This window comes from Lissotriton helveticus, chromosome 9 (genome assembly GCF_964261635.1).
Source record: "Lissotriton helveticus chromosome 9, aLisHel1.1, whole genome shotgun sequence".
Taxonomy (NCBI): Eukaryota; Metazoa; Chordata; class Amphibia; order Caudata; family Salamandridae; genus Lissotriton; species Lissotriton helveticus.
Genome location: NC_136070.1, coordinates 604,019,088 through 604,032,054, shown reverse-complemented (window position 1 = coordinate 604,032,054; position 12,967 = coordinate 604,019,088). Strand labels below are relative to the sequence as shown.

The following is a 12,967-nucleotide window of genomic DNA, read 5'->3' as shown; positions in this document are numbered from 1 at the left end:
TGTTCGGGGAGGGTATAAACAGCTGGAGTACAGTATTTCCACCAGACTTCCAGACAGAAACAGAGTTTACAAATTACATGGCCCTTAGAATTAGGGCCTCGGAGATTAAATCTGCAGACTGTCAAAACACGTGGTAACACAATGTCGTAGAGTGTTTGCAGTTACATCAGTCTTACTGGAGTTCTGCCAATGAGGTGGTTCGTTTCAGCAACTCACTTATTCAGATGTAAAATGTTGAAAGGGTGATTCGTTCTAATTTAAATGCATCCACAGCTAAACCTTAGTTAAAGTATATCTAAAGTTATGAAGGAATAATTAATGCAAGGCCAAGCCCAAACTGTGACTTAATGAACCAGAAGGGCCGCAGAAAACCCTCAGTTGGCTGAGGGACGGAAGATTGCTTTCAGACCTAGATGGGCTGAGGGTTTCCAGCGCAATTTGCCTTGAAAGCATATCCTTGGAGTGCAGACTGCCTCCCTAGTGCTTAATTTGTAAAAGAATAAGAGGTGTGCCCCATGGTTTTGCTCAGAAACCTGCAGGTGGTGCTATTTAAGGGTGGGATACCGAATACCGAGACTGCATAATCTTGATTCCAGATCATGCCTCTTTATTCCACCACCAGACACTCCCTACCTCTTCATCTGACACTTAAAGATTCTTTGTATCCCTGCTCTCTCTCTGTTATTGTTTTCTGTATTTCTCTTCTTCCTCCTTTTCACCTTTTATGTGTATCTCTTGCTCTGGGTGAAAGTCTGATGGGGAAATACAAAAGAGACACATAATAGATGGAATGAGGAACAAATCAAATATTCACCCGAGTCAAGAGATCTAGGTTAAATTCATCCTTTTGCTCACCATGCCATCCCAGTTTAGACGCGGCCATATGCACATCATTTTTTGACCCTGCTCCTCGTGGTGACAGTCCAGCCCGAACTGCCAAGCCAAGTTCTCCCTGGACCAGACCAAGCATCCTGGGACCGCTCTCGGGGTATCACCCCTCATCAGCCAGGCTAGTTTGAACCCAGTGGCACCCACGTCTGGGCATACCTGGCGCACTTTGGGTGAGAAAGCAAAAGACACCGAAATGATGGATGGATTGCTAACAAATCAAACAGTCACCCCAGTCAAGAGATATGGATAAAATCCATCCTTCCTTTCTTTACTATGCCACCCCAATTTAGACCCACCCATATGCAAATCAGTCTTAACTCTGCTCCTCATAGGAATAGTCGAGCCCAAACTGCCGTTGAAATACAAATGTCATTCCCCAAAATTGAACGCCACTGGGCTCCACTTGCAACCACTGGCTAAAATTAAGCACGGTGCCTCCCTGGGCCATAAATTAAGTCAAATCTCACTTTAAGCACAACCACAGACGAGGAAAATGGCTTAGCCAGTTAGGTATTCGCTTATGATTGCATATGAACTACAGTCCAAGTTCAAACCCAAACCTTCCTCTATTCAGGTCAACAAAGTAACAAATAATAAACTAGGTAATTGTAGCAAATTCTGGTGGTTACTCACTATTGAAAGTCAATCTGATGTGCAAATGCATTTGTTTGTTGTGTTCTCAATGGGGAACATCTATCGTGTGGATAAATTCCTTCCACTACACTACCATTGGATGTGAAGAAGACCCATTACCCTTCCTACCTTGGATAAGGAGTAGAATTCTGGCTGTATCAAGGATTGAAAATGGTCAGATTGGAGTTGTGAGTGTCTACAGACTTACATGTTTACAAACGTACAAGGAAAACCACTCCTTGTTTCTTCCACTTCCCACTGCTAACCTGACTTTAGTACTGCTCAATTCTACATATACATGGTGTAGAATTATGCAGTGATAAAACCCGTTTTCCTTGGTAGCAATCCTTTTGTGGAGAAGTTATGCCAATTACATCCAGGTATTATGTTTATGGCCATAAATGGCTTTGTGAATCAGGCCACTCATCAATTTCCACAACTTGAGCGGTGTGAAACACCTTGATAGTATCATGGGCTCATTGGATGCCAAACTTACCTTGTGGGATTTGCCGTGGTCATGCCCATGGCCATGTCCATGACCATGCTCATGACTGTGCCCATGGTGTCCAGGCCCATGTTCATGATGCTTGTGTCCGGACTTATCATGGCAGCCTTTCTTCAGCTCGCCCTTATCATGGCAGTCTTTCTTCAGCTCGCCCTTATCATGGCAGTCTTTCTTCAGCTCGCCCTTTTCATCTTTTTTGACTGCACATTCACCTTTCTTCGGCTCTGGGTCTACAGCTGCAGTGGGGAAATTGTACAAGTGAATAATTCATATTTTGTGACTGATTACAAATGACCCAGTGATACAGCATAATAATACTGCACATGGTAGGTATTACTCATAACAAGCAGCATTACCATGCCTTTAATGCTCCATTATGAATTTTCACATGTGGAATGGGGAATAACAGAAAAAGCAGTATTACCAAACAGTAAAACAGTTCTCTGTAGATTTTTCCTGAATTGTGAACCTTGTTTCACCTGCTATTTGGGGTTAACAGATCCTTTGGAATACAGCTGTATCTTGGTTGCTTGTGTATTTTTTTTTTTACTATTACAGATGCTATAATTTACAGCTGTCGCTTGTCTGCTCATCAAGCTAACCCCAGAGCAAACTTTAGCACTTTTCACCATACTTTAATCTCCAAGACTATTTTTGGTAATTTCGCAGCTATGTCCTCCATTCAGCTGTTAGTCACAGGGAAGCAACTCCTTTTGTGGGTCTATTTGTCGGATCTGCTGATTTTCTTAGTTGAAAACGGTAAAAAAAAACATCAAGTGAATCCTCCATAAATCAGCATGAGTGTCCATAAGGTAAATGACATGCAGGTCAAATGAATAAGCTGTTGGTTTGTGTCTGTCCTCCCACTTCTTGGCTGAAGAAATACAATACAGCTTCCAGGATAGCCTCACAATTTACAACCCCATGTAAAGAGTGAGCACTGATCATATTCTTCTCAAAAAGATGGTTTCAGCAAAGATTTATCCACGGAAATCATGTTTTCAATCTTCAGCCAAAGACAAGCACATACCTTTTTTCAATGTAGTCTACAATAGAGAAGATTGTGATCTTTCTGTAAATGCCATGAAAAAGCTTGATCTGGAGCTTCTAAACAACTTGCCAATACTCTGGAAAGCACAGACTCCACTTTTTAGAGAAGAGTCATCAATATGGCCTAGGAGGGCTGACCCACATGTAATTCAGAATATCCACATGGGAAAAATTTATATAGAATTAATCTAAAAAGAAATATCCTGCATACTCAGTGGTTATCCTCAAAATGCAGTAGGAATCCAGCATTCGTGTAGCAATATGGAAACCCCTTGTTAGATCATACATACCATTACAAGCAACCAAACTTACCAAATGAGCCCAACTTACCCCCAAAGAGATCATTCAGAACTGAACTGATCGGCCCTGTAAACTTTTCACAGGACAACAAGCAACACCAGACACCCCAAATCGTGGCCTGGTCAGTGAGGTGTAAATCGAAACTCTGGGCTCCGGTTCCACATCCCAATGAACCAAATGTTGTTTGGGAGACTCGGAACAAAATATGTGATTTAAATGTTTGCACCAACAATCCTCAAGCACCAGAGTACTTTAGGACAGCATTTCCATCATTGATTGAGCTCAGATGAGTCTCTTAAACCGGAGTGGCGATCCGGAGTGGCGATGTCGATGTATCAACTCCTTTCTCAATGTACCCAATGCATCAACCTTCACATCACTGACGAATATCACTGGAGATGCTTACTGTCTCGTGCAAACAGTTAGGCCATGACTGCTCTCTCTGGACAAGGGCTGACCCCGTGCTCAAATGAAAGAGGCAAGCTGCAAAGTAATGGAATGGAAATCCTCCTGGGGACTATTCCTGTGGTTTAAAAACATTAGCTCAAGATGTATCAGCAAATGTTTTATCTCAATCTCTTGATGGACAACAACATTGCCTACAAAAAAAAAAATCGCATCATGGCTGTGACTGTGAGGACCATATGTAAATGTTGCAACTTCCAAACATATAATTTATAACAATTGCTTTTGAGTAATATTAACCATGGTTAACTAATTATGTGCTTACAGGAAGTGATTGTTTGAAATTTGCAAATAGATTACATTCCCTTTAATCAATTGCAGGTTGGCTTTACTTCCTTAATAAAAATATGGACAGAGTAATCACCGCATAGAGTAAAGCACCACAAAACGCATCTTCACTTCTTTTTGCCGTTTAAAATCTGGAATTAAATTCTGTGTATAACAAGAAAACATTAGCACTTGTTCTCAAATTCAAACGAGTCTTCCCAACCATGCAACAGTAATTAGTAGTAGTACTTTTTTTAAAGCAGTAACTAATAACCGATTGCTTTCAAGTCTAGTGACAGGTAATCTTAAATTTGTCAAATTAAATATAAAAACTGTAATAGGATAAGTGTTAATTATTTGCCGTGACATACATTCACAAAGATTTCACCAGCAGGTTCAATCTGGTCATCTTAAACCTTCCCTTTATAAAACGCATTAACTTCCTACAAAGTGTGTGATTTGATCAGTACGTCCTAAACAGATCATTTTCAAGCCTCATAGCCCTTTTGATTTCTTGTCCAACTGCAGCATATCTTTTCAAAGCTTCCTCTTTAGTGTTTCCTCATGGGCAGCACACTGCCAGATGTTGAAAAAAGAAACAAGAGCGCTCTCTGCAAAGCAGCATCGAGTGATCTGTTGACTTAAATCATGACACATGACAACGCCTGACAAAATGTGACACATGATGTGATGTTATGACTCAGTGGGTTCGCAGGCTGCAGAATCCACTTCTTTGATTAACAGCCATGTCATGGAGTCATGGGCTGGGGCCTTTCATATACTAATAGCTCAAACTCACTTCTAGTCTAAAACGAAATTTTGTGAGTAGCTGCCTCTTACTTCTGGCTTAGAAGCGACTTGCTCATGATGTTCCGGAGTAAGCCACACGTAATGCCTTCGTTTCAAAATACCACGATTTTAGTTGTTGCCCAATTTCACCATACAAACTATATTTCACGTTCAATCTGTTTTTATTTTGAACACATTTGACATTTATAATCCCCGAAGGGCATTTGGCTGACATCTTTGATCTGCTTGTTCAGCTTCCCTTTGAAATACTAAGAGACTCACAGCGGCAAAGACTAGAAGGCCAGACAAACAAGTTTTGCAAGCTGAATGAATTTCAGCTCCGGGGCAAAGGTTAGCCCCGGTAACGGTACATTTTTGGCATTTTACAACAAGACAGCACACGTCAGCTATGAATGCACATAAGGACAGGCCTAAATCGGAGGTTCTAAAACGAAATGGGTGCTTGTGGTGCACTATCACATTTGCGTAGCGCTTCTTATCCCTGACAGGGCCTTGAAGCGCCCCTATATGCATCAGCCCCATTTCGCAGTCATGTTTGTGAGGGTGCTGGGTACAGAGTGGTCCGTGTGGGAGATGTTAGTTGAAATGCATGAGTTTTCGGAGACATGCTTCGAATAGAGTGCACCCAGTGTTGCAACCCTAATCATGTGGTGTTGTGGCGAATGTGAGGATGGGAGCAGCCATGTTTATCCTTACAGTAAAAAGGCGTTATCTACATTGTGATTTTTAAATGGCTCTAGCGAATTAAGGGGCATATTACCAAGCAATAGCGATAATTATCGCTATTGCTTGGTTAGAGACAAAAATTTACAGCTGAGCTGCGGCGATTTTTATCGCAGATAAACCTTGGTATTACCAAGGTTTATCGCAAATGCCATAAAAATCGGCCGCAATGCATGAATATCGCTGAAAAGTCAGCGATATTGATGCATTACCGAGCTAATGCTCTTAGCAAGGTTATCCACCTCCCATTGGATAACATGGCTAAGAACTGCTCAGGGCAGGTGTTAGCTTTTGGAGATATTCGCGCTTAGCGCGAATATCTCCAAAAGTTGGTAATAGGAGATAGCGATGTTAGCGACTGTTTCCAGTCGCTAACATCTTGGCACGCCCACTTTGCATGTCATTAGTGATAAATATCACTGACATGCAAAGTGGGGCCCAAGATGGTCGCTATCTCCTACTAGCTGTCGCTAACTGGTGTTAGCGACTGCTAGGTAATAGGGAGATAATTTTATCTCCGCTGTCTTGGCTTTTAAAGCCAAAAAAGCGGAGATAAACCCCCTTGATAATATGCCCCAATCTTCCATGAAGAATTACCCCGGAGACAAACAGTAAACAAAGAAAGCAAAATGAATAGGCCCACCTGTCCTCACAATGCAACAAGAGGGCCTGCCTAGCAACCAGCTGGAGAGATACACCATCCCATGGTATCACCTTTCACCACTAGGACTCGTGGCTCGTCTATGCACAAGAGGCATGACCGGTTCATTTGATCCGCTTTTTTTTAGGGCAGATTACTTTACACGCTGCTTATACATAAATCAGGTCTGTTTTGTGTCAGACATAATTGGGACGTGCACATCGGAAATAGACCGCTCAGCTGCAAAGACCGGTCGTGGTCATGCTGTTCTGAAGATGTAATGTGAGGACCAGAGACTCCTATTATGTGCGTTCCGACACCGACAACTGCAATACAGAAGTCATTCGAGACAGTCCGAAATAAACTTCCAAACAAAAGTACCCACAATGCTTTATAGAAAGGTTCCCAAAGCAGTGCAGTTTCAACCAATACTTTCTAAAGTGTGCACGTCAGATGTGATACAAAGCATCTGGAAACCTGATTTGTTTAAGGAAGAACTCTTTTAAAGACACAAATCACATGGTGAAGTCCCTGTTAGATCTGGGGGTCTCTAGTTGGCAATGGTATTCACCTTTGCCCAAATAGGGACCCTTACTTCTAAATCAGGGTAAGGGGATTATAATCCTTAACCCCTGCTCACCCCCTTGGCAGGTTGGCACGAGCAGACAGGCTTATCTCAGAGGCAGTGTGTTAAGCATTTGTGAATATACACAGTAATACAGTGAAAACACTACAGATGGACACAACACAGGTTTTAGAAAAATAAGTATTCTTTATATAGACTTAACACAAGACCACAAATGGCAAAAATCCACAATACTACACATAAGACTACTTAAAAGATGATTCAAGTTGCTTAGTTCATGTTGTCGGTAAATGCGACAAAGTTCTCAACTAAGTACCTGGATGCATAACGCAAAGTAAACAAAAGGCTCGCAAAAGGGGAGATGCGTCGGTTTTGTGATCCGGGGGACTGGTTGCGTCCTGCCTCAATGCTTGCGCAGAGTAGGGGACTCGTCGTGAGCCTTACCTGTGCGGAGGTGATGTGTAGATTCTTGGCCTGCAGGCCCGCTGCGGTGCGCAAGATGGCGCCTTAATACGATGCGATGATCCGGTCGCGATGCGAGAAGATGACGCCTTTGATGCGGCGATGACGATGCGATGACGCCCTGGCAGCCTTGCGACGACTCTGTACTTGGAGCCGCGACAGGCCCCGCGACACGCTTCTCCGGTGATGCGATGGCGACTCACACAATGGCGTCACGATTCTCCTGTGATGCGAGGGCAGGCAGCTTTGATGAACGCACGCTTCCAAGGAGATGCGGTGAAGGCTCGCTTCTCCGGCCCTGCGACGATTTCAGCTGCGGCGGCGACATGCTTATTCTCGATGAGTTGCGCTTCCAGCTCCCAGCGGCACACAAGTGACTGGAGTCAGAATTCCCAGCAAGGAAATTCAGGCTGGAGCTGGAGGTGAAGTCTTTTGTCCCTGAGACTTCGGCAGGAGGCAAGAACAGTTCAAGGCCTTGAAGAATATTCTGTAGATGAAAGTCCTTACAAAGTTCCTTCTCCTTTCCCTTGGCAATGAAGTAACCACTGCAGGCCAACCCAGCAAACAATGCACTGGCAGAGGGGCAGTCCAAATCCCTGCAGCTTCCTTGGTTCTTCTCTTTGGCAGAAAGGTTTCTTGTCCAGAAGTTTTCTAATTTCTTGGGATCAGGGTCCCAATATTTATACCCCCAAATCCTTTGTTCTCTGAAGGCAGAGGGGCCTCTGCCTAGTCTAAACCAGTTCCTGAGCACTTTGTTTACATGACTCATCTTCCTTTCACTGTGCAGGGCAGAGACATTAGCTGCCCCGCATGAGGTGGAGCCAGCACAGGGGAGGGAAGATTCAGCTCTGGAGCACTCTGTTGACATGGTTCCTCCTCTTCTTTCACAGTGCAGGGCAGACACATCAGACAAGCCACAGGAGGGGGAGCCAGCATTGTAGAGGGAAAGCCCAGTCCTATTCAGGCCCCAGGTGCAATTCCTCCCTCTCATTTAGATGCAGATCTCTCTATTCACCACTGGGCTGCCCCAGCCCGTCTCCTGGAATCCCCCAGCCCTGTCACTCACAAACCCAGACAAGGAATACACAACCCAGCAGAGGCAGGCCTGGATAGTTAGGCAAGAAAATACCTACTTTCTAAAAGTGGTATTTTCAAAGAGAATATTAAAAACAACTTTACTAAAAGATGTATTTTATTATTCTGAGTTCAGGCATACTACATTCGAATTTCTACCATGTTCCCTGAGTCAGTTAGAATTATACGAATGTAATAATCTTACTGCCCATTCTGGCCTACGAGAGCAGGTAGCCTTCAATAGTGAAAAACGAAAATGGCTGTAATTCACTATTAGAACATGCTACACACATGAGAGCATGTCCTACATTATACTTACAATGCACCCTGCCCTTGGGCTTACAATAGGGGTGTCTAATATGAAGCAAAGGGAAGGTTTAGGAACTGGCAAGTGGGTGCACTTGGCCAAGTGGATATGGCAGTGCTAGACTGCACACAGGCCTTGCAATGGCAGGCCTGAGACACACTTTACAAGCTGCTTCTGTGGGTGGCACAACCAGTGCTGCAAGCCCACCAGCAGCATTTGATTTACAAGCCCTGGGCACACATGGTGCACTGTACTAGGGGCTGACTGATAAAACTAACCCAATCATGGAATAACCAATTAATACATTAATTTAACATAGGAAGCACTTGCACTGTGGCACTGATTAGCAGTGGCACAGTGCCCCAAGCACAAATCCTGCAAAAACATATCAAAACAGAGGAGGCAATCCGTCAAAAATAGAAGGGAGACTTACGCCAATGATGCCCGGTCTAACATCCCTAAAATGCCACCTTTAGGGAAAAAACTGCTTTTGCCTAAGAAACTGCAAAACAATCACTCGTCACTGAAGGCACTTAGACTCCCCCAAACTATCTCTCAACACCCACGTCTTAAAAAATGTATTAAAAACATGGAGCCCGTAATATCAGTCCCATGCCCCACTGGTATAACAAGATACTAGTAAGAGGTAGACAAAATGCCCTCCTTGGAAGTGGAACAGGCATTCCTGGAAAGCTATGCCAAATTTCCATTAACGCTTTACATTTTGCTCATGTGTGTGCCAAGAAATTAACATGCATGGAGACATTGAGCACACTTTGAGACAGACGACTATAGTTGGAGAGCAAAAGGGACTTTTAGTCACTGCCCTCAATTTTGGGGTTTTATTCCAGAAAACCCTCCTCTACATCAGGACATTTTAAAAGATTATTTGGCTGGATATTGAGCTTATCAAGTCCGATTCCTGTGTCGTACTGCATTTGAGACCCAACCGGTTTGCCACCTCTTGGAGCAGGCCTTGGCTGCTCACCAGGGTACCTTTGGAGAAACAAGTTTACAAAATGAATAACTATGTAATCTAAAAGAAAAGTAACAGCCTTAAGACTTGAAACACCAATGGTAGACAACAGTATCCTCCATGGACTTAACTGCAAATGTCTATGGGCCAGATGTACAAAGCATTTTTCTGGTCACAAACCGCCCAATTCACAGAATTGGGCTGTTTGTGACCGGAAAAATGCTTATTCTGATGTACAAAATTTAATTAAATAACTTGTTAACGATTCGCAGTTTGTAATTGCCATTCGGTATTTGGAAAGGGCGTGTTTTGGGCATGCCTTCTAAGTATCGAGTCGGTATGGTATGTATTACTGCTTTGCGATCGAATTCCGGTCCGAAACAGTAATACTTTACCTCCCTTTGAGAACCCTTCCCCTTTGAGAATGTTGAAAAAATATTTTTTAAAAGCAGGCAGTTGTCCCGCAGACCACTGCCTACTCTTAAAAAAACATTTCTTATTTTTGTCTTTTTAAACGCATCCAGTTTTCTTTCAAGAAAAACGTCCGGTAAAAAAAAAAAAAAAAAAGAAGAAGATTGCTTCATTTAAAAGCAATCGCAGACATGGTGTTCTGCAGACCCCAGCAGGCCTCCATCCCTATGATGACAGCAAATCCTAGTGGCTCGCAATTGGGACCTGCCTCATTAATATGCATGAGTTGGGTCTATTTGCGACCCATTAGGATTCGCCAATGAAATTGAAAAGAGTTTCATACATTAGGAATAGAGATTTCCTTATTGTGATTCACAGAAAATCGCAATGAGGTAGTCGCTATTTCTAACCTTCATAGACCTGGCTCTACATTCCCTATTAGCTTCCCCAAAGTCGACAGTGTGTTCATGAAGATGCATTGCACAAAATCTCTACCGTCCTACAGACACCTCTTTTGCAAGATGTGAACACCTTGCCAGGAGTTTTGAGTATCCCATTAGGCAGCACGTTGTGGGCAGTAAAAAGGGGGACATTTGGCGCCCTGCACAATCTGAATGCAGGGAGACATGCAGGCCACCAAAGTGAAGGGCAAACCTGCAATAAAAGGGGTGGTTGACCACCCATCCCTCTGGAGGAGAGAATGTGGCATATTCATTTACAAGAATGGCTCGCCCATTCGTTATCTTTCACGCTGCAAACGATGCAAAGTCCATTTTCAACTGGCTTGCCCTTGCAAACTTTCTATAAAACACCACAATACCTTTTATGGTATTGTTACTGCTATTGGGAACCAATACACCGCACCTTTAGAAAAGACAGTGCATTCCCCTATGTACTGAGAGCAAAACCAGCTCCTTCTGCTTAGTGGGCAGTCTGGGAGCAAGACATTATGCATACGTGTCTCCATTCCCTGTTCAGAAGATGTGCTGAATCTTTTTTAGATGGAAAATGGTTAGATTTCAAATATTATTCCTTTCAATCGCCTAAAAAAAAAATCCTCACTCTAATGCAAGTCAGAGGGCTATATAAATGCCTTGCTTCACTCCAGTACTTGGTAGGGCCTGAGCCCATGGCTGGAACCTACTCTTATTGTCCTGCTTCCATCTGTAAGTGGATTTGGGGCACACAGACCTCACGATCAACTGTTCCCCTTAAGGAGTTAAAATGACAGTGTCTCCGAAGACAGGAAAAGCTTGACCTGCACGCCTATCTGGAAAACCATGCAGATTTCATATATTGGTACTGTACAGGCCTATGCAGCAGCTGCAGGCAAGACATGCGGGGTTAGTTAGTCAAGTGATCTTTTATAGCGCTCGACTCACCCAGGGGCATCTCGGCGCTGCCAAGGACTATTCCTGAGATTGAAAGGAGACAGAAGGAATTCGAAAAGAAAGGCTTTTAGCTGTTTTCTAAATATGCCATGATTGTCAATTTTACGAAGGGGAACTGGTAGCTGATTCCAGTATCTTGGTGCTAGATACGAGAATGCTTTCCCTCCAGAACGACACAGCCTTCTACCTAGTACTTGAAGGAGACCCCACGTCCCAGACCTCAAGTTCCTGTTACACAGGAAGGGTCACACAGGGAGTATAGGAAAATGGCGTTTGACTAATGAAAATACTCCAGGACCTTGGTAAATCACTTCAGAGTAGTACTTCAGTGCAAAAAACTAAATTTCAGAAGCATCTCACTCGTCATTTATGGTATGCTGGTCTGTTTGCAGGATCTGTATTTTGCCATGCTAGGCAAAGACACATGCTGGGTCTTCCCCGGCATGCAGATAACTGTACCTTGAAACAGGAAATCTTATGTCTGCTTATGTGGCACCCTCAAGGGCCGCCAACTGTTCCTGTGCCCTGGAATAAGCTCGTGTGCAGCCTTCAGCCATTCATCTAGTCCAGCCCTCTGGGCCTATACATTTATGTATGTATGTATGTATGTATGTATGTATGTATTCACTGTACTTTTTACATTCCATAAAACTAGACAGTAACCAATGCACATTATGGGGGCTGTTGGAAGAAAATACGAGATTAAGTGCATTAAGTACAGCTTCACACCTTTCAATCTCACAATTACATTTACTCGCTTTACAGATGTAAATATATTTGCACAAGATCACACATTTAGTCAAGTACAGGGCCTGTGAATGAAATTTGAACCCAGATACCTATGTTCCAATTGGGCAGGTTAACCACTTGACAACGTCTCATGCAAAAGATATCATGTGTCCCCATGTCAGCTCTCCAGATGACCGCTCAATCTGACTCATCTTGCTCGAATCCCATGCCTCCTCATAAACACATTGTGAGGAGCATAGCTAGTTTCGGGACAAGTCTATCAACAAGCTCACTGGTGAGAGCACACAGAGACTCGTGGTGCACAGGCAGGTCTGGTCTTTAGCATGGGGGTGCTGGGCCCGGGGCGCCAATATTCTGATGGTGCAGGGAGCTGTGTGCATTAAGGTTATGCCCAGGGCTCGAGTCGGGGTACCACACGGGTGCACAGCGTCCCCCCACTTATTTTACCAGGTGGACACGGTCCCCCAGCCAAACGGCTGGACTTCACTCTTTGGCCTCTCTGGGACGAGGAGCTCGGAGCTCACAGCATGCTGCTCACGCGCGGACTTCTCAGATGCAATCGCATCTGATGAGTGAGCGAGGGGAGGCAATGAGTCCGATGGTGCAAGCCACCTTTCGTGACGCCACTTCCTGTCATGACGTCACTTCCGGTGACAGAATCCCCCCACTTCTTTTTTTAGGACGTGTGCCCTGGTTATGCCAACAGCGCCCTTCTCATTTTGCCCC

The 12,967-nt window shown here is 43.9% G+C and overlaps 1 protein-coding gene across 1 annotated transcript in view; it reads right to left on the bottom strand.

Annotated features, from left to right (window-relative positions):
• Positions 1 to 12,967, bottom strand: part of C9H19orf33 (chromosome 9 C19orf33 homolog) — a 37,727-nt gene that overhangs the window by 23,132 nt on the left and 1,628 nt on the right. Inside the window, exon 2 of the mRNA XM_078660629.1 lies at positions 2,021 to 2,265. Coding sequence (XP_078516755.1) covers positions 2,021 to 2,265 — 245 coding nt within the window. The remainder of the gene's footprint in view (positions 1 to 2,020; positions 2,266 to 12,967) is intronic.